This window comes from Leptodactylus fuscus, chromosome 6 (genome assembly GCF_031893055.1).
Source record: "Leptodactylus fuscus isolate aLepFus1 chromosome 6, aLepFus1.hap2, whole genome shotgun sequence".
Taxonomy (NCBI): domain Eukaryota; kingdom Metazoa; phylum Chordata; class Amphibia; order Anura; family Leptodactylidae; genus Leptodactylus; species Leptodactylus fuscus.
In genome coordinates this window covers 47,563,839-47,585,228 of record NC_134270.1, presented here as the reverse complement: position 1 = coordinate 47,585,228, position 21,390 = coordinate 47,563,839, and the positions used below count along the sequence as shown (strand labels likewise).

Genomic DNA, 21,390 nt, shown 5'->3' with positions numbered 1-21,390 from the left:
ATATTCCCTAGATGAGGGTTACAATAGTCTTCTTGCAGATGACATGAGAGCAAATCTTGTTGACCTCATTTTACACCATATTACAGATCAGCTTTGTAGGTTGCAATACTCAAACATTTATGGAAGTTACATAGGATTCGTCGTATAAGGATAAGGGTCCCACATCACTAAAATGAGCCCCCCTTCCATTCCAGCCTCCAAGCCCTGCTACTTACCTGCCTGCAACCTCATAGAGAAGACCTTAAGGTATGGTCAGGCTGCACAGCAGAGTTAGAGCTACGCAGCGTCTATACAGCCGGACCATCGGCATAAGTCTTCTTGGTGAGATTTTAGAAAAGTTGTGACACTTGGAGGCTGAGGGGCTCAATTTAGAGATAGCTAAGGGTCATTCCCTAAATGGCCCATAGTAAATCCCCTTTATACTAAAGCACAGCTTATATAGAAAACGCTGTATATCACCTGACGGGTGTGACATGACATGGAGCAGTCCTGTGCATCACTATTATTGCACACTACAACATACACATGACCAGTGAATAAGAGCCAGCACAGCAGATATGTGAAGGTATTTCATGTTTAATACATCTGAAAAGTATGCATATACAAAGAACTGAAACATGGAACAAAGCATCGGTTCAATACTAATGAGTCTACAGGTTATTAATTCGGGAAGATGGAATATATTCCCTACATATTAAAAAGAATTCTGGACCAAAACAAAAAAAAGTGGGTGTCTGGTAAAATCCTTATTAACACTGGTGTCTACTGGTTTATATTCAGACTGGAGTCCTATCCTGAGGGCTCGTAGGTAAGGTTTGCATGCAAAATGTACATTAAATGGGCAATATCCTGACTGGTCCCTTAAGTGTCTAAAAAGAAAAAAAAAAAAATGTAATCCATAGAACACAATCTTGTCTGGGAAATTTCAGGGGGTGTGACTAGGGCTAACAAGGGGTTAATTGTGACAAAGAAGTCAAGGACTATTATCTACCTGCTTGCCAAAGGGACGCCAGTGGCAACAGATATTAGTGGGTAATAAACTGCCAAAAATATCCAACTGGTCATCAGAATATTGGCCTTAAAGGACACCCTAGGTAGACGTGATATACGGCTATGCCTAGTGCAGGGCTGAGGGGGAGGAGCATGACAGGGATCTGAATAACAAAGCATCCCCAGTAACTCCGCCCCCAGTGCACCTGCACTATTTGTAACAGTATCAGGTTTTCCTGGAATGTTCCTTTAACAGTTCGCCACGGTAATCGGAGGAAGGGTCTAGCGTGGAACATATAGACAAAAGTCCGCTACCTGCCAATTACCAGGATGGAGAGAGATGGGGGCGAATAAACAAATAAAAATTAGTCTGTTATGTATGAAGCATGCCTTGCTCTTAATATAAGACATTAGAAACCGTAAATATATAATAAAATTAAAAAAAAAAAAAAAAAAAAAAGAAAAAGGCAAAAAAAAAAGCAATGATCAGTGTTTGCTTTTTCCTCTCTCCTGTATACACACACATCTCTTGAACTAATCTCTAAGGAAATTTGCGTCGCTGGGCGTGTATTTCAGTCATTACCACTTGCTTGGAGTGGCGACAAATTCGGGGCCTTTGTCATCATTGCAAGGAAAAAAAACAATTAAAAAGTTTATTTAATCTTTAGTTTGATTTAAATGTTTTTTTTTGTTGTTTTCTTTTTTTTGTTGTTTTATATTTTTTTTTAGTTTGACGCCGACACCAGCTTTGGAGAAGGGTAAGGGTGAGGGGAACCGCTGAAGGGTGTTCATAGCAGCACACACTTGCGTTTCTTCTTGGGCTCCGGAGGCTCCAGTGCGGCCAATATCGCTTCATCAAATACATTCTTTAGGCCTTTCTGGAAGGGGTTAAAGAGAGAAATGGACGGTCTCATTTTAGGATTTTTGCAACAGAAAATATTTTTTAAAAAAAAAAAACAGAAAAAAGAAACTCATGGCAAACTTAACCCATCTACGATATGGCACAGACATGGCCTCAGAAGCACCAACACACACGGAGAACTGAAGTGTCAGAGGCCACAAGGGATTTCAGCGGAATACATGTATTGTCAGAATGGACAAGCAGTCAATAAAGTTCAAAAAAGAAGCAGCAAGCAGAAGGGGCAACCTGTGAGGAAGGGTCTCCGGCAGACCAGGGACAGTCACATGAAGGAAACACTGGCACAACGCTCTCTTCTCAAGTCCTTTGCTGTAACCAGTTCATCTTTTGATGCTTCTCTTCAACCAAGTCCTTTATAGCTTTCCATGAGTGAGCAGAGATTTACAGGGGCGCAAACATGGGGGGGCAATACAAAACACACAGCAGCCATTTACAGAAAGAGTCATTTAGAAGATCAAGGAGGTTCTATCAGAATAAACCCCATGAAAGTGTCACAGATAATCCCTACTATAGCATAGTACAGGTAACCCAAAGTAGCCTCTTAAGTGCCAACCAAAGGGCCAGAAGAAAGCCCTGTCTCCTCCAGAATCCACCTTAGTCATTCAGTAGGGCTGTACAAGGTGAAAAAATTCCCGTTGTCTTGACTTGAAAGGTTGTATGAAAAGTACAATAAATAAATTTGCAGCCACCTTAGTCTGTCATATTCTGTCCATGACACATAGCCCATAGTCCCTGACTGAACAAATAAATAAAAAAAAAAAAAAACAACCACCACAAATCATTGCGGCCATTAATCTAAAGTGTAAGGGTGGCTTCAGACACTACGGCTTCCTCTGGCCTCATGAATGTCACTTTAAAAGGAGATATTTTACCTACTAAAAAGGTCACAAAATAAGAACCCAACATATGGACTTAAAGGGATTGTCCCAGTTGATACTTCTCCGCTATCCACAGGGTGTAAGCATCTCCGCTGTGTCCCCCTGTGAAGTAAGTGTGCTTGTGCTTACATGGGGCTGCCAATCTGAAACACCACAGCATTGAATAGAGCAGCAGTCACTTCATTCACAGGGAGGACGCAGAGGAACTTCATGTGTACCCCAGCATTCTGAATGGGGGACGTGATGTATCCAGAACACAGGGGATAAAGTGGTCTGTAATGACAGAGCCCCTTTAAATATATAGGCCTAAAAACAAACCCTGACCCACCCCAGTGAATACTAGAAAGATGTAGTACACACGGCTGTCAGACATCTTATGCAGTATCAAAAAGGGAAAGTGGTTTATATTTTCATCATACCACAAAGCAACACGATGCAATACAATGCTCCCCCTCCCAGATCAATGACTAGGATGAAACATTCACATTGGTGTAGGTTCATCTAGATATACAACTACATAAAGAAGCCTTACATATACAACGCACCGGTTTTCAGTTACAGTCTGTATTGTTAGTCCAGAGCTGCAATCTCAATTCTGCTTATTGCTACTGGAGCCAGTCAGGGGTATGGCTGGGACAACTTAGTAGGCTTTGCTAGAAGGGAGAATTTGTTTTTTTTGCACATTGTGTAAAGGACACAACTCTGAGAATGCATGCTATGTACACACTGAACCAGCAGGGGCGCTGCACACAATTGGACACAGTAGCCTGCAGGACTCTGAATGCAGCTCATGAAAAACACACGACGTAACTTCAGACCAGTGCGAGAGAAGTAAGGCCTAGTATTTATACTATGTACATTTTTACATAGGTTATATCTAGATGGCAAAGCCTATGGTTTAAATATGCCATAACCTCCACCTCCCCCTAACTCTAGGATGACATGTAAGATGCCAGCCACAACGTCTACCACTGTAGTCAAGAGTACATGTCATCTACACACCATGGTGGCAGCCATCTTCTGGCCTGCCTGAATAATGCTTAAAGTGAACACCCACCCGTGATCATGCTGTCACCCTGCAACGCCCACTATAGGGAACTTAGCACATACTGTGCAATTGGAGTTCATCCCATAGCAGTATGCAGCAAGCGCCCTCTAGTGGTGGCTGCAGGCAGCCAGAATGTCATCTGCTACAGAGTGACAGCGAATTATGAATGGAAACTTCACTTTAAGAGCGTGCAGTTTCCTTACTATAGTTCAACCATTACACAGCCTACCTTTAAAAGGGGTTGTCCCATGAATACAAGGGAAGATTTACCAGTCAAAATGTGGTAGATTTCTGGTGCAATGGGCAACCGAAGACTGGCACATATGCCTTACACCACATTAAGTGTTTTGCACACATTCTTATCAAAAAAGTGTGTGTGGCTTAAGGTGTTACCCAGGACGGAGCTCTACAATGTCTTAGGAAGAGACATCACATGCAGCATTTGTTGGCACCGAGCTGCAGTATGGTCGGGTGACAGACATGATGTCACTTCCTAAGAAAAAAGAATGGAACTCAATATAGTCCAGGATAACCCCTTTAAGACGTGACCACGTGCACCAAAATTGTACCAAATTCAGGTGCAAAGTAAGCCAACAAAGATGTATGCACCAGATTTAATCACTTAGGTTGTTCGAAAGGATCAGTAAACCCTCCCCATGGTTAAAAGTTACATCCAGCCCATAGTATAAAATAGTTGGGACATCTCTACTATGCCTTGTACACCAGTTTTCTGAGGTACAAGCCATTTTTTTTTTTGTCAGGTTTTGTGCAAAAATTTGGAACCGTTTTACGCCTCCCACGCCATTTTCCCTAAAAAGGGACAAGTATAAATACAGTAAAAGCTCATAACTACGGTCTGGATTTAACCATAAGCAATAGACATCATAGGACAAACCCTTTAGACACACTTCGACAGACACAGAAAACTTATAAGCGTAAGTACAAGATATGTAATAATCACCATTGCTTGTATAATACCTTTAATTTAGGAAAAAAAATTTCCATCTTTTTAGCAGATTAAATTTAGGCAACCCAAGAAACAGTTAAGAGAGTCCAATTTTTGCCTTGTGAGCGATAAAAGCAGGAAACTAATGCAGGTAACAGGGGGTCGGTAAGGAATGACGCACAGGTTTTGCCAACATCTTGGTTTTATTACAGTTTTTGCTTGTTGTTCTTAGTAAATTCGATTTGCTACAGAAGGTGAACATGGTAAGCAGCATCGAGAGAGAGGGGAGGGGGAGGAAACGGTTAAGACAGTTTAGAATATACAGCACTTCCTTTTTGGCTGAGTTTCCGGAGGCTCGAGGGCAGCTAGGATAGCCTCATCAAACACATTCTTCAGACCTCTCTACAAGACAGAGGGAAGGAAAGAAAAGAGCAGCCACGTTAGAGGATTAGGAAGAAATTAGCAGCAGATATTAAAGAAAAGGAAAAATAAAATATGCTGATTTCACAGCAGAAATGCCCTAGATTAGAGACGTCATGCTATTGTTAGTAAGATTAGAGGAGGAGGCAGACATCCCTAGGCTTGTAACTAGACCACACACACGCACCCCTCGCCCATCTGCCATGCTTGGGCCCTGATTTCTATTCCACATAGAGGAGGTATGGCACAGAGCTGAGGGTTTGTTTGCTACAACACAGCTCAAAGTGTCATATCGAAGATGCGTTGAAGTGTTTGGCAAACATAAAAGAGCTACAAATAACATGGAGAAGTCTGGTGATAGGCAAGAATGTATAGAAATAAGCTGATCATACACAAGATATGTAACTGCACTGACCTGTATACCATAAGGATGTCTGAGGCAGTGAACCAACACTCTATAAAAGGACCTGCTAGGGGTTGAGTGTCCACAATGCACAAGGGCTCCCTTAGAGGAGCATTTAGGATTGGGATGGGTATGGGCAAAACCAGAATTTAATCTGCACTAAGAGCCAAAGGATACCTGAGCTCTGCGATATAGAAGTTGATATGATTTGGAGGAGGATTTTGAGTTAAAATCAGAGTGAATCCTGAATTGGGACTCTTAGGAGAGACTAAGAGTCCTGATTGTCCCACCCTCACACAGTGACTGACAACAGTCATTGTGCGGACCTTCTAGCATGTTGTACTCAGATGGGAGAAGTAACATCTTTCTGCAGCGTACTCACTTCACAATATGAGCAATCTTCGCACTATATATTACATTTTCACAATGCTGTGGGAAAACAAAGATTTGTCCTCCAGGTCACATGACCAACCGTGCTCTACTCCTGCTGTGCACACCGAGTACAGCAGAGTTGGTCACGTGACCAAGAGCCCAAGTATCAGCCCAAGTTCTTGCCATGTATGAGTATTATTGGTAGCTCTTTTGTGTCTTGTGTGATGCATCATAACAGCAAAAAATGTGCAAATACAGCAAAACTAGATACAGCAACAAAAAAGCTAAAACTTGAATTTAGAAAAAAAAAATGATAAAAAAAAGCGAACAATTAAAGTTTTAAGATTACACAATAAAAGGCAATTAATGGTGAAAGGTCAGAGGCAAAAAATGACCGCACATAAAACAAAGCAAAAGAAAGATGGCCGTAGCTCAGGATGAGAGTTACACTTGCTAGACACAAAAGGCAAAAACAATAAGAAGCCAAAATTAGAGAACATAAGAAAAGGCGTGACATGTCAAAGGTACTAACTGGACTCTCCTAAATTCATTTTCAAGTGGGTGCCTTTGGCTTATAAGTAGTGATACAACCTCCAAGTCTTAAGGAACAATTAAACAATACAGATTACATTTCTAGCATCTTGTGCTCAGGAACCAAAAGCTTGGCAAATTACTATACCCAGGATATAGACACATTTATATAACACCGAGACAATGCAGCAGAGCCAGAAGAGTCATTTGGTCATTGTGATGTATTACTAAATGCAGGAAAACTAAAATGTTAAAAGGAAACCAGTCAAGGTTTGAGACACTAAACTACCAGCATGTTTTTTTGCACCCCAGTGGTTTAGTGTCCCAAACATACCAACAAGTTCCCTTTAAGGCAGTGAAACTGATAGGCTGCGTTACACCAAGTGCAGGGGTCTGTGGTGGGTGAAGGAGGACACAAGGAATCTCAGAATTACCTATGCCATACTATTGCCCACCAATCCAGACATTACCAGTAGGGCCGTTTCCTTTAAAGTTGAGCTCTGCTATTATTTTCTTTTCACTCGTGTATAGGCTTATTAGATGTCTTTCACAACTACTTCTCCAAATGCAGTAATTCCTGCAAGCCTTCAACACCACTGACGTCACGTCTCAACCACTTCTGTTTTCAAGGGTTAAGGTGCAGTAAGTGGATGACCAAACGTTAACAGGAAGTTAGGAAATTTATAGGCCTAGAAAAATTTGCTGCTAAAACCGTGACCATTGCATCACTGGCTAATGGGGGTGCAAGGCTAACCCCACACACTTTATACTGAAAACCGGAAAGTTGTGGTTCTCCAGCTGTCAAACAGATGCAAAGCAAACTAAATCGCCCTAAACCACAGGTTTCCCAATTTGGTGTAGGGTCCGTACAGCTGACGGGACTCCAATCAGGGCAGAGTCTTTCGCTCCATTTGCCTGGAATCCTAATTGTTCATTATGCAGATGATGTGTGCACACAAGCTTCAGACTCCTGTGAATCTAGGTCATCTGCTAGAAACAACCCCGCTCTTGGGCCATATTAAAGGGGATGTCAAGAGTTTAAAGAATTTGTTCAATGTCATTTAAAATTCTGGGTCACTGAGCTGAGGTGCAATACCACACATGGCCTATGGACACGGGTGATGATGAGCCAGAACAGACTCTTTTCTATTATTTTGGAACCAAAATTCCTATTATGTCCATAATATGCAGGAAGTTTTTATAAATAAATAAAAACGTTAATGCTTCGGTAGTCCAGGTGGTGGAGTGAAACCGTACTGCATTCAGACATCTGAGTAGTGACCTTTACGTGAACACTGACTGGAGCGCTCACTAGCTGGACCGGCAGGCAAATTCTATTTTTTTTTTTCAAATATTTTTTACAGCTACTTCAAATTTTTCTTAGAATTTTGTCTTAGAAAGATCTTTAGTGGTTTATAATGGTAATAGAGGGGACCATCGACAACCCCGACAGCCTAGATCCTTCCCTCTACCTCACCGTAAAGGAGGACACTTTCTCTGGGGGTCTGATAGTTCAACTGCATTACACCAAAGTTACTTAATCCATTCACATGCACTAAGTAATATCTATGGATAATATAATATATGTAATGTATAATGTAATAATAAAATGTAATATCAGCTGAAACACAGGAAACTATTTTGCTGAGTATAATCCGAACTGGCTGATGAAATACTAGCAGACAGACTGGTCTTACTTTATACACCTCATTGAGCCCCTTTCAGAATTTTCCTTCCAATATAATTTAGTGGGTTGGGGCACAAAGCTTAACTGCAATACCACAAATGGCCTATGGACAAAGGGGACGCTGAACATAAGATCTAGAGTTTCCTGAAAACTTTACAAATAGGATATGGAAATAGCCCAACTTTAGAACAAATGTGAGGGAACTAAAGAGTGCAAAAGTGATGGTCGCAAGAAAGTGCATTGAACCTTATCACAAATTGTAGTACAGAAGTGAGAGGTACAGACTGTGGCTGCACACGGAGATATATGACCAGAAGGTTGAGGTGTCCATGCAATAGCCAAGCCCTCCTTACCTGTGTCAGTGCGGAACACTCCACGTATTTCACTGCCTTCAAGTCTCGGGCAAGCTTCTCCGCTGTCTCTGGAGTGATTGGCTTCTGTTTATTTTTTGCAAGTTTCTCGATTGTGGAGGGGTCATCTCGTAAGTCGATCTGTGTCCCGACAAGCAAGAATGGAGTCTTGGGACAATGGTGAGTGATTTCAGGTACCCACTGTAAAAAGATAAGGATCATAAAACTGTGATGAAAGGAAACTATCGCGCCAATGTGTCATATCCCAAACAGCCTAGCAGGGAAATAATGATCAGGATGCTCCTCTATTAATTGTATATGCTCCAATATAACACATGACATCTAAGACCATGGTTTAAGTAAAGGTAAAGTGCTGGGACAAGGGTTCCCCATCTGGAACAACAATTAAAATTTACACTACCCCATGAGTGAGCTGCCTGTTGGGGAAACTACAGAATCAGCTGTTTTTTTGCTAGTGAATACCATTTGGAGCAGCTTTTCCTCGCTAATGGGGACTTCACTCTTCCATATCAACCCACAAGTCCTAACAGGACATGGGTTATCCTCACGGGACAAAACCTTAAACTGGTTCTCCAGTATTTAGACTATGACCTATCCCAAGAATAGGCCATCAATGCCATGAGATTAATGGTGGGCTGTCAACCCCCATTGACTAATTACTTGAAGAGGCCTTGGTGCCAGTAATAACGCAATGTATGGAGTTGGAAGTACATGGATTCCTTACATCAAGCCAGGTCACTGCAGATCACATATATGGAAGCAGAGCTGTAGTAACCAAAGGCGGCCACGGGACAGAATATACTTACAGCTCTGTACATTACACTACACATGGCACCATAGCCCCTTCAACTGATCACATCCTAAGGATAAGCTTTCAATGCCTAAATCATAGCAAACCCCTCATTTGTATTACGTTACCTGGCACCAGGTATTACTATAATACTTCATACAATGCAACAAAACACATTAGGCCAAAAGCATGTTCAGCTTTTACTAAATAAAACTTTAACGTTACCTTTTCTTTCACATTTTCGAATGAAGATGGAGAAACCACGGAGAAGCAGACAAGGAAGACATCTGTCTGTGGATAGCTAAGTGGTCGTAATCTATCGTAATCTTCCTGCCCTGTAAGCAGAGTTCAGCATTCATTATTCACTGTAATTCCATATACAGTACATGGTCGGCAGTACAGGATGACCGGTATACAAGGATCAGCTCCTTTTATATTTACCATCTCTCTATGGTCTTTAGTGTCAGCCTTGGAAAGCCAAGTCACTCTCTGAATACATAATCTAGCACCATACACTACTAGATAAGAAAGGAATAAATCAGCAGGGATGAATGAGTGTTACACCGCGCCCTTTATCAATAGCTTGTGTACTGCGGCTTATTCATGGGTTATTAAAGGGAGAGCACAACGCAGACTATCAGAAGACTACCAGGATTGCTGTTTTATGGAGAATCCGGTTATTTAGTAATATGTAAGAGGTGATTGAGCAGTCCTCTAACATTGCGGCCAATGGCTGATGTATGCAACTGAATAAACTATACAGGTTATATGTGTATAGAGATTTGCACAGGCAATACTTTGGAATCCATTGCCCAAACCGTAAAAGTTATTTAGTACTACAGTCCTGAATGGGACCAAAAGTCATTGGATGGCCAGAGAGTTCTAGCTAAAAGTGTACATAAACTGACTTGTAAGCCCAGACAAACTTCTGTAAGAAATCCCAATAAATTTCAGATTACGAGAGTTAAGTGAGACTGGATTAAATTAGTCTACCTAATATACATTGATCTGAGGGTTACCTGCTGTGTCAAAAAGTCCTAGGGTGTAGGGTTCTCCACCGATCATAACTGTGACAGCATAGTTGTCAAATACCTGGGAACCAGATGAGAGTTATTACAGTACATTGAACAGTGCAGCACTACATCCACTACTGAGGCACATCCTGAAATAGAGACCTAGAGACTTGTGAATATCTTCGCCACTTTACATGTCATTGCACCATGAAGTATGACAAGTAATGTCTGGAAGTGTACAGCTGCAATCTGTGGGAAAACCCAACGACGCAAGGAGGCATTCAGACAGGAATGTGGAGCATATTTTGAAGTGGACTAATTCTGACCAGAATCTGCCTCTTATTGTTTTCAGTGGGAGACACTGACTGACCTTTCTCTTCAGAACAAGACCTTAGTGTGGCGTGCACAGCTCATTCAGCCTTAGAACCTGCGGCACAAGGCATAGAAATCTATCCCATAGCGGAAAGATCATAATATGCTTCTGTCTTCCACTGGGCTGGAATTTGGAGAGGGATCTGAGCTGGAATACAGTCTCAAATTTCTCTCCAAATGACACCATGTGAACAAAGCCTATGGACTGGTTAGAATCTGACCAAGGGCAACATCTACACCGAATTTGTATATTCCACCCATTTTTGTATAGGTACTCCAGTGTATGACAGCCACTAACTCCAGTACTTCACTACTACTGTGTTCGGAGTCCCTTTTGTGGGTAAAGTACATTAGAACTGTTTGCCATTGTGATACACAGATGTAGTGAAGCATCACCCAGCTTCTGTCTGTAGTACGGGGCAGGTTTTTCCCCGTGAGACCCTCTTTGTAATCAATCTTCTAATGTCCAGAGAAACCTCTCTATTAACTCAAAAATCCCTAATAGGGAAGATACAGCAGGGCTGACATGACACATTTTAAGTGATAATTTGCCTACTGGTTTATATTACATAATGCTGTATATTTAAATATGTAACAAATTATATATCTAAATTACTTTTATAAGAATTCAATCCATAGCCATTTATGAGAGTCTGAATCAGAGCAGGAATTGGACCGTTTGTGCTAACTGGCGGGAACTATTAAAGATTTCAGCATTGCTCTACTAAGCATTGGTAAGCCATTTTTGCAGACGTGACAACAGGAACAGAAAGTGTGACTAAATTTTTGGGGCGTTAAATTACATTGAACAGTTGTCATTTGGTCACCGTGTGTGATCAGATGGATGCAAATAACTTGGCTTCAACTTACTGTAGGTACATATTCCGATGGGAACTTGTTTGTTGTGTATGAAATTAAGAGACATGTTTTACCGACAGCACCATCCCCAACGACCACACACTTAATAGTCTGCATGGCTGCAATCTTGTGTTGTCAGTCTCCACACCGCTGGTTTAATGCAGACCTGGAAGGGACAAAAGGACATCATTAGGTAGAGAAACCCTCAAAGGCACCGCAATATTATACACAGAAGGGACCAAACATTGGCACAAGCCATCTGGACATCAGCATGTGAATCATTACATTGACCTTATGGACGCACCTTGTGACGTCAATTGTAAAAATATATAGCGAAGACTTGTGTCTCCTATGTGTACAAATATTTGCACTCTCCTGCTGCCAATAAATCTGTACAATGCACTGCCAAGGCTTTCTAGGTAATAACCCAGAACACAATGAAAGTTCAATAGCATTCCACAATGAGAAAGACTTTTAGAAAAAACGCACCTCTTGGGCTCTTCACCTTGGAATAAGATCACCCGCAAGTCTATCAGCCTATAAGTAGAACCTCCTATCAAACCATAAACAGGGATAACGCGTCAGATATATTTTTATACCCGAGATAGATTAGAAAACTCATGCAAGTTATCAGGAGCTATTTCTTTATTTCATCTCTGCCATGAAATGGCGCAGGGATTACCGCCAACTCCCAGCTACGGTTTTCTGTTGCAAGAACAGGTAATCCGGCAATCCGTATGCAGCACAGCCACATGTGGAAAGGAAACATTACACGGGCCAACTCAGAGGAGGACGAGCGGCACTAGACAACACACATCGAGGGTGCTGATTGCTATCGGCCTAACTGGTAATGGGACTTGTATTAACCATACAAGAGAGTGCTGTTATTGGTATACCAGGGAAGTCATTGCCCCCTGCTGGTGGGAAGAGCTTTGGGCAGGATGCTAGCCGCACAGTTTCTTTCTTTACACAAGTCATTTATCTCTACAAACTTTCTTTCCCAATAATATGGCCCTGTAATGGGGCCCATCTGACTACACTGTCAGGAGAAAGTCAGTCACTTGGTGGCCCCATCAACATTTAGAAAGTTAAAACCCAGTGAAATCAAGTATTCATCTGAGGAAGTCTTGCAACCCAGTACTAGACAGGCACGGAATAGCAGTAAACTACAGAATACGCGACGTAGAGCCTAATGTGTGCGGGCAGATATGTATCGCCATAGTAAAGGTCATGGATCATGGGGGAAATCGCGGAGCACTGGATTTTGCTTCTCGTTGGAAGTCTCCGATAAATGGATTGGCATCAGCTATTTGGTGGCGTGTTGGTTGTCAGAAAACCTGCAGAGGACAGTTTTTCTTTTTTGGCACCAATGCCAAGAATGGCTACCAAAGGAATGGTAAAGATAAAGGAAGTACTTACACTTCTGCTATTTTTTTTTCTTGTCAATGTGGCCTCAGCCTTGAAGGGGTTTTCCATGAACAAAGATATCTATCTATAATAGATTTTGCAGGGTTTTACAGATTCTTGGACCATCTTAGGCATGACTCACATCTGCGTTCGAGGATTTTGTTCCCCTCTCCACATGAAAAATGCAGATAGAATAATGCTGCAAGCAGTACTTTTCTCTCTGCATTTTGCATGCGGAAACTACATGGACCCCATTATAGTCTATGGGGTCAGCGGGTTGTCTAAGGTAACTGCTTTTTTTATGCAAATTAAATTTCTGTGGGGAAGGGGGGGGATGGGGGTCCTTAAGTAGCCCCCCACCACAACAACGGAAACCCGAACACAGATGTGAACCAAGCCTTAGTGGAGACAGTCTGTTGCCAATCAAAACTGCCATGACTGCAGAAACCTTCTATGGTCTGTCAGACGCTTGCCCATGCATGATTTCTTTACTGTGGGCTGGTTATCAGGCAGGGACACTACCTGTAGGAGAAGATAATCCCATCTGGTTTTAGGGTCTAGAAAGTCCCAGCATTCATGGCCATATCTATTACCTGTGACGCTGACTTTGCCGGCGTCACAGGTGCTTCCATTCATTTCTATGGGTGCGTGCTGTTCAGATCGGCTGATCCGAACAGTGTTCGCTCATCTCTATTCGCAACCAATTAAGACAAAACATTTTCACTAATAAGATTGTTAGATAAAATTTTCCATGCCATCTATTGAAGGCTTATTGTACCTATTAAAGAGGTCCTCATCAACATGCAGTATTATATTACATGTCGAAATTAACAGCGCCAGTATCTCCAGCACCAGGGCGCACACAGTCAGCTTTCCTGCAGTATATAATAGACATCAATCCTCTAACTCACCGGCAGTACTGAGGGCAGTATAGCTTTAAAGAGCACAGAGCCAGCCGCCTCCCTGTGTACCAAGTACATGGGGCCTACTCCCAGGTTACATACACTCCTGCCTGTGAACTTTGTGTGATCAAGCGTTTAGGTGTGACTTTCATTTTACAAGATTACTGACAAAAATGAGGAGGAGAATGGGCTAAAAGTCTAAGAGGTTGAAAGAATTGCCCGAGATCAATAAGGAAATGATAAAAGTCACACAGACATAAAAGAACTATAAATACTTACAAGACGTGTGATAGTGCCAAGGGAAAACATAAGACTGAGAAACACTAAAAACAGATAGGAAAGTGGCGCATGTGGTCAGATGTAGGAACGGTCAGTCCTAAGGCTGGATTCACATAGCCATGAAAGGCCAGAAAAACAGACCATTTATTGGGATAAACATTCACTGCATTCATCCCTACACATATATCCTACTGCTATACCTGACATAACTTGTATACAGGGCGTACTAATCTGGCTAGTTACAGAACAGGACTACGTTTAGTCTCTGCCGTTTGCACCAGGGCTGCTATACAATGAATGTATTACTAGGCTCTACTGGTGACATATACCACACACACACACACACACACACACACACACACACAGGGCTGTACATTGGGTACATCGCACAGATCCTAAGAGCGGTCCACACTCATTGCACGGATGTAACCATGGATGGAATAAGATTGGGAAAACCCTTGAAATTCAGACAAGTGTACTGCCCCCACATACAAACATCTGTATAGCGGATAAGTGAACCAATTTCACACAGCATCATAGAGCTCTATGGACTGAGCTGATGTAGTTCAGACCAGTATATCTGCGCTGGGGACAGTATGCTCATATTATATAGACACAAGACTCTTGTCTGGCAACATCCTTAGGCCGACATGACAAAGACAGGAGTGGATACCAGAGAGATGGTACCCACTGCAGGAGGCATAGTTGGGGGCCTGGTACAGATTTACAGATCATGGCAAGCAGAGAGGACAACTCATGTCTGCTCATCAGATCTGTTCAACAGCTGAAGGCATTCTGCGCTTCTCATGGACAACTTGGGCCCGGTTCACATCTGTGTTTGTGTTTCAATTCGGGGAGTACGCTTGGGACCCCCCACCCTTTCCTCACCCCACCGAACGGAAACCTATCTGCATAGACTATAATGGTGTCCATGTGGTTTCCAGAAGCACGCTGAGAGAAAAGTCCAGCAAGCATCACTTTCCTCTCCCCATTTTGTGCGGACACCACACAGACCCCATTATAGTCTACGGGGTCCGCAGGTTTCCTAAAGGTAACCGCTTTTTAATGTGTATAGGTTTCCGTGCGAGGGTTCCCTAAGCAGACTCCCCGAACGCAGATGTGAACCAGGCCTTATACTCACTGCCTTTCCAACAAACGCTGCATAAATGGATAGTACAGGAAATAAGATGATGTGTTATAGATCAGAAATGCCTGTTCTCATAAGGGGGTTTCCATCTTCCTACATCATACTCCCTCTACTAAAGTGACTTTCACTCCAAAAATCCCTGCTATATACATCTTGAGAGACTGCAGGTCACATGACACTACATATGTCTATGGGGGGATTAGCAGTAAACAAGACATGCAGGAGACCAGAGAAAACTGAGGCTTAGACTGATGTTGGGGCTAAATAGGAGATTTCTATCACAACCAAATTGTTTTATTCACATTTGTACAGGTGACTACTTCTCTATACATGTGGCACATGGTCCCGGGTCAGATTCTCCTTTGCTTCCTGTATGCGGTATATGGCAGCTAGTCTCCACCCACTGACTCAGAGAAGAAGCGCAAACTGCAGATATAGCATGCAAAATCTAAGACTATAGTGACCACATATACTGTTTAAACACACAACCTAAAACCTAACAGAGCTATTCCAAAAACAAGGTCTAGGCACAGCAATTGGAACACACACACACACAAACAAAAAAAAAACAGAGATCTGGTTTGAATGGAGTAATGGACAAACATGCACACTGTGTCTGTATTAGACTCTGGGAGACCACCAGGAATACACTGTACTTGGCTATATTAAGTAGCCCCCCCCCCCCCAGCCTTCCCAAATGTAATGGCTAAACACGGGTCTCTAAAATCCAGTTTGTTGTTTTTGTTTTTTTTTTTAAATTAAATTAAACTAGTTCAATGAATGAGGGGGGACTCCGGCTGCTTACAGGAACCAGAACCTCGCCCATTATACAGGAAATCCCATCATGTCAGAGGAATTTCCCATATTCATATATAAGGGGATGATCTTTTTGTAAATGGTTGAATAGCTGAAGTGTTAAGTGAATGGTACGTCCTCCATGAAGGCTGTAAAGGGGTTGTGCAGGGCTTCAAAAACATGGCTGCTTTCTTCTCAGCAAGTGACATGTCCATTGGTCACATGGCCATGCTATAGCTCAGTCTCATTTATTTTGATGGGGGTGGGGGGGGGGGGAGATTGTGGCATTGCTATGTGAGGTCACTTCCCGAGAAGGAGAGAACAGCCATGTTTTTGGGTCCTGCACAACCCCGGTAATAAAAGTATGAAAGCATTAAAAGGAATCCTCAGCTACAGCGTATTATTACTATACAGGTAGAGACTTGGTGGGTTACTGGACCCCGAAGGTCCCTTTTTTCTACAGTCAGCTACAAAGGTGTCATCCTCAAAGATGAAACTCAAATCTCACCACATCTGCTTATAAAAGTACCTGACAGACAAATCCCAATCTATAATGGAGAGTCGGAAGAGCTTGCAATAGGTCAGCATGAGAACTAAGAAAGCAGCATGACGCAGGCGGGAAGCAGATTGCACGGCCTGGCTCTGTTCTCCTACATGTGCACACCCTGCAGGCTTGTCACATTACAGTCACAGGTCAGCAGATGTGTCCGCTCAATGTGCCTTCACTTGCTGCGATTACCTAATAGAAATGAACAGTGACATGCGAGTCAGCTCACACGTGAGTCACCAAATGATGAGTCCTATCCGCCGCCTGCACAAAGCTCAGGCTGTCATCCCATGGGCTGAACCCACTCTCATAACGCCTCACTTCTAATTAGTACTGAAAGAGTTAATAGGAACACTATAAAGACGAAGGAGCGAGGCCTGACTGCATTACACTGCAGACAAAGATATGCACATCTGGCGTACATGGAGAGAGTGCATGAGATGTACAAGCAGAACACGTCCATAGAATTACATTACTCAGACAGAAACCAAAAGCGTTCCCTCATGGCCTCCGACAGACCTTACAGGTGACACGCTCTACTATGGAGTCCTCCTAAAGGGGCTGTCACTGGCAAAAGTTATTTTTAACCAATCACATCCTTGCATAGCCTTTAGAAAGGCTATTCCACACCTACCTTTTGTATGTAAATCACCTCAGTTTTTGAATGAGCCCATTTTTATCCATATGCTAATTAGCCTCTTGGTGCACCCCGGAAGTCTCATCGTGCACCCTCTGCTATTCTCTCCTGTGTGTACTACACAGGCTGCTGACAACATTTCCCTGCTCTAACACACATAGGACACGATAGCACAGATGAGTGCTGCTGACAACTTCCTGTGCTGGCTGGAAGCTCATTAGCATAGGTATAAAAACAAGCTCATTCAAAAACCATGAGGCGATTTACATACTAAAGGTAGGTGTGGAATAGCCTTTCTAAAGGCTTAGTTAAAAATGACTTTTTCCAATGACAGAGCCCCTTTAATGTAAATCATGGCATATACAACAAAAGGGCCAAGAATACAAGAAATACCCAATGAGGTTACACGCTGGTATTAAATTCTTTTTAGGAAAATTCTGCAATTGCTGCACCACTAAAGAGTTTACATATGAATAAGGCCCGATTCACATCTCTGCATGGGTTTCCATTCGGGAAGTCCGCTTGGTGACTCCCCTGAACGGAAACCTAATCCGCATTAAAAAAAAAAAAAAAAAAAAAAAAAGCAGTTAGCTAAGGAAACCCACAGACCCCATAGACTATAATGGTGCCCATGTGCTTGCAGGACACTTCTCTCTGCATATTTCACGTAGAGGGGGGAACAAAATGGCCTGAACGTAGTTGTAAACTGGGTCTTAGGGATGGGCGATGATCATTCCCAAAAAAAACACCATTAGTTGAACAATGTACCTCGATTATGATTAATGAACGATTATTTAAGAACGTTCCCCATTTATTTGTCAATCCACAGAATTTCGGGTTTGGTTATTCACATTACCAATCCTGATTGTATAGAGCACAGCGAGTGACATATCCTGTAATCAATGGCAGAATGAGACAGAATGGCGTGGATGCAAAATCAACATCAGCAAGTTCTCAACCATTTGGGGCTAGTTCACACAGAGTTTTTTTTCTTTGCAGGCTGATTTTGACATGGAATCCGCCTCAAAATCCACCTGCAACCGGCTCCCATTGACTTCAATGAAGGACAAATCGGTTTTTGTTTCCCCTCCCCTCTTCCCCCCGCTAGCTAGTAGTGGAAAAAGGAAGCGAGATGACCTATCATTCATTCCTAAAACAGGCGCGGTATGCCGCAACAGAATGCCAATGTACTGCACTGACATCCCGGCGCGGCTTGCCATGCGGAATGTTCACAACGCGGAAAAGGTTTCTGCAACCTTTTCCTCCATGTGAACATATCTTAACAGCAGACTTTCCATTTCAGGTACATTCCGATTAATTGCCCAGCCCTACTAAGAATACAACGAACCGCACATCCACTAAACAGGGAAAGCTGCAGAGCTACGCAATGTGTGTGGATCATCCTAACCCCATGATAACCTATACTGAACAAGGAGCACTATGAGAATGGAACAAGCATGAACAAAACTGAGCGCGACCACAGAGCACAAATACATTAAGGGGGTTATCTACGTAATGCAGGACAGGACCTCCAGAGTCACAGATGCTCTTTATAACCAGCCTCCACCATTTCCTTTACAGCTCACCCCACCTATTGGCTTTGATGCTTTACAGGGTACATGACGTGGGTTTTCTATTCTGTTTAAGCCACATTTCCCCTACATAAACCATACAATAAGAGCCTTTAGAACTGAAAGAATCAGTCACATGTTAAGACTACATATACAATTTAAAATTAAAAAGAGAAAAAATAAATAAATTATGAACTGATGAGCCAGGTCCAGACACAGTAATACATAGAAGGACATCACACCTTTATAATGAGAAGTGACAGCGGTTACATTAATAACTTCACACGGGACTAGATTGTAAGCTGGAATTCCACAAGATAAAGAAGTGATGACTCACTAGCCATGGTTCACTTCATGGGTCTTTTCCCAGAAATAACTTATGTATGGGGACAAGGAAGTAAATGAAAATGGTTGAAAAAACCGTACATGACTTGTTATGGCGGGGATGGACTGAATGAGTCTGATCTGGGAGCCAATATGACAGTATAAGTGGTCCAGGAAGAAGATGAAAATAACACAATGCAAAGTGCAAGGTACTAGTACATGTACTTGTTCTATCAATACTTGGCTCCTAAGGTTACTCTAGCCCTGTGCTAGCATTTATAGAGTGTAGCTTCAGATAAAGGGTTATTCCCACCTTGACAAAACGCTGCCAACATGGGGAATAATACAAGCACCAACCTATAACACAGAACTTCTGAGAACAACATAGAGCTGCACAGATCAGCTGTTCCCATAACGCCAATGAAGGAGAATGGGAGCTGTGGAAATAGCCAACACTGCTGAGCTATAGTGTTAGGGCGGGTTCACACCTGCGCCCCGTCTCCGCTTTGTGGGTTTCTGTCTTCTGCCCGAGAAACTGGACAGGAGCTGGAAACTCAGCAGTCAGTGACCGCCCGTGAGCAATTTCTGGTCTCCGCAGCAAAACCATTTTTTTTTTTTTTTTTTTTTTTTGGGGGGGGGGGGTCGGTTTGTGGGGGGTGGGGGGGAAATTAACCAGACACAAAGTCCTGCATTTCCGACTTTGTGTCCGGTTAAAAAAAAACTGTTTCGCCGTGGAGACCAGAAAATGCTCACAGGCAGTCACTTTTCAAACCCAGTGAATGGGTTTGAGAAGTGACTGCCGGTTTCCGTCTCCTGTCCAGTTTCTCAGGCAGAAGACGGAAACCTGCAAAGTGGAGACCGGGTGCAGGTGTGAACCCGACCTAACTGTACATACATAGTCAAAGAAACAGTATAACTAGATGTGCTATTCTGTTATCGTACCTCCCATCCTGCCCTATAGGAGGTGAGCGAACAACGTGCAGCTGTTACCATGAAGGTTGGGAGCCATTATTCCCATCTTTGCAGCTATCACCAAAGTTTACTCACATGCACTGTTGGCCTATTCAATCTCTAAGAGACTGAGTGCAATGCTCAGCCATCTTCGGCAGTCTCATAAACTTATGTAGCAGTAGTATGCATGCATTGAGATAGTCAGGACCTACAAGTACCTGGGTGTGCTCCTTAATAATAAACTAGACTGGGTTAATCACCTGGAGGCGCTGCACAGAAAGGGCCACAGCAGACTCTACCTGCTCAGGAGGCTAAGGGCCTTTGGAGTCCAGGGGCCACTTCTTAGGGCCTTTTACAATGCTGTGTTTGCTTCAGCCATCTTTTTCGGTGTAGCCTGCTGGGGGAGCAGTATTTCAACCAGGGACAGAAATAGACTTGACAGGATGATCAGAAGGGCCAGCTCTGTCCTGGGGAGCCCCCTGGACCCAGTACAGGTGGTGGGTAATAGAAGGATACTGTCTGTGGTGAGCTCCAGGAGAACAACTCTCATCCCATGTAGGAGACCGTGATGGCACTTGGCAGCACTGTAAGTGACCGTCTGCTTCACCCCAAGTGTGAGAAGGAGCTATCGCAAGTCCTTCCTTCCCACTGCGATCAGGCTACATAATCCACATCAGACTAAGCGAAGATCACTCCGCACAGAGAACTAATGATCCTGAAGTCTTCCTTCTTTTTTCTTCTGTCCCTTAGCTGCTATGGACTCCTAGTATATCTTCTCAGCATATGTGTGTCTACGTCTGTAATATATTACTGCGTATTATCCTGTATCTATATTACTATGCTGCTGTAAAATGCTGAAATTTCCCCACTGTGGGACTAGTAAAGGATTATCTTATCTTATGCAGGCAGAACCATCACTCCACAAGAACAGGAGTTCCATCTACATCTTATAACTGGGGGTACGCCCAGTGATCAGACTCCTGACTGTCTCCTGGAAAGGAGAAGTTGTGATTGTGGGAAAATCCTCTTAAGATGGATCATCCACCAAGTCACTAGGGGTCTCAGATTGGCATATATATCACAACACACACCTTACTTACCATTCCACTATCACTCTTCTGCTATTGCTGGTCTTGACACAAAAGGAATACCCCCTCAGCATAGCACTGTCTGATAGAGGTCTGGTCACCACAGCCCTCAGTCACTGCCTGAGTGGGTATTTCCTGTGTGTC

General features: G+C 42.9%; 1 protein-coding gene across 3 annotated transcripts in view; it reads right to left on the bottom strand.

Moving 5' to 3' along the window:
- Positions 1 to 556: 556 nt before the first annotated feature.
- CDC42 (cell division cycle 42) overlaps positions 557 to 21,390 on the bottom strand; it is a 29,571-nt gene continuing 8,737 nt past the window's right edge. Inside the window, exons 2-6 of one of the 3 annotated variants that reach the window (XM_075279903.1) lie at positions 11,611 to 11,764; positions 10,375 to 10,447; positions 9,581 to 9,690; positions 8,548 to 8,745; positions 557 to 1,868 (exon numbers count right to left, since the gene is read on the bottom strand). In XM_075279903.1, the coding sequence (XP_075136004.1) occupies positions 1,779 to 1,868; positions 8,548 to 8,745; positions 9,581 to 9,690; positions 10,375 to 10,447; positions 11,611 to 11,715 (576 nt within the window). In that variant the 5' untranslated portion in view covers positions 11,716 to 11,764 and the 3' untranslated portion in view covers positions 557 to 1,778. Of the gene's footprint in view, positions 1,869 to 4,674; positions 5,184 to 8,547; positions 8,746 to 9,580; positions 9,691 to 10,374; positions 10,448 to 11,610; positions 11,765 to 21,390 lie in introns of those variants that run through there. The other 2 variants (XM_075279905.1, XM_075279904.1) reach the window with 2 other exon arrangements.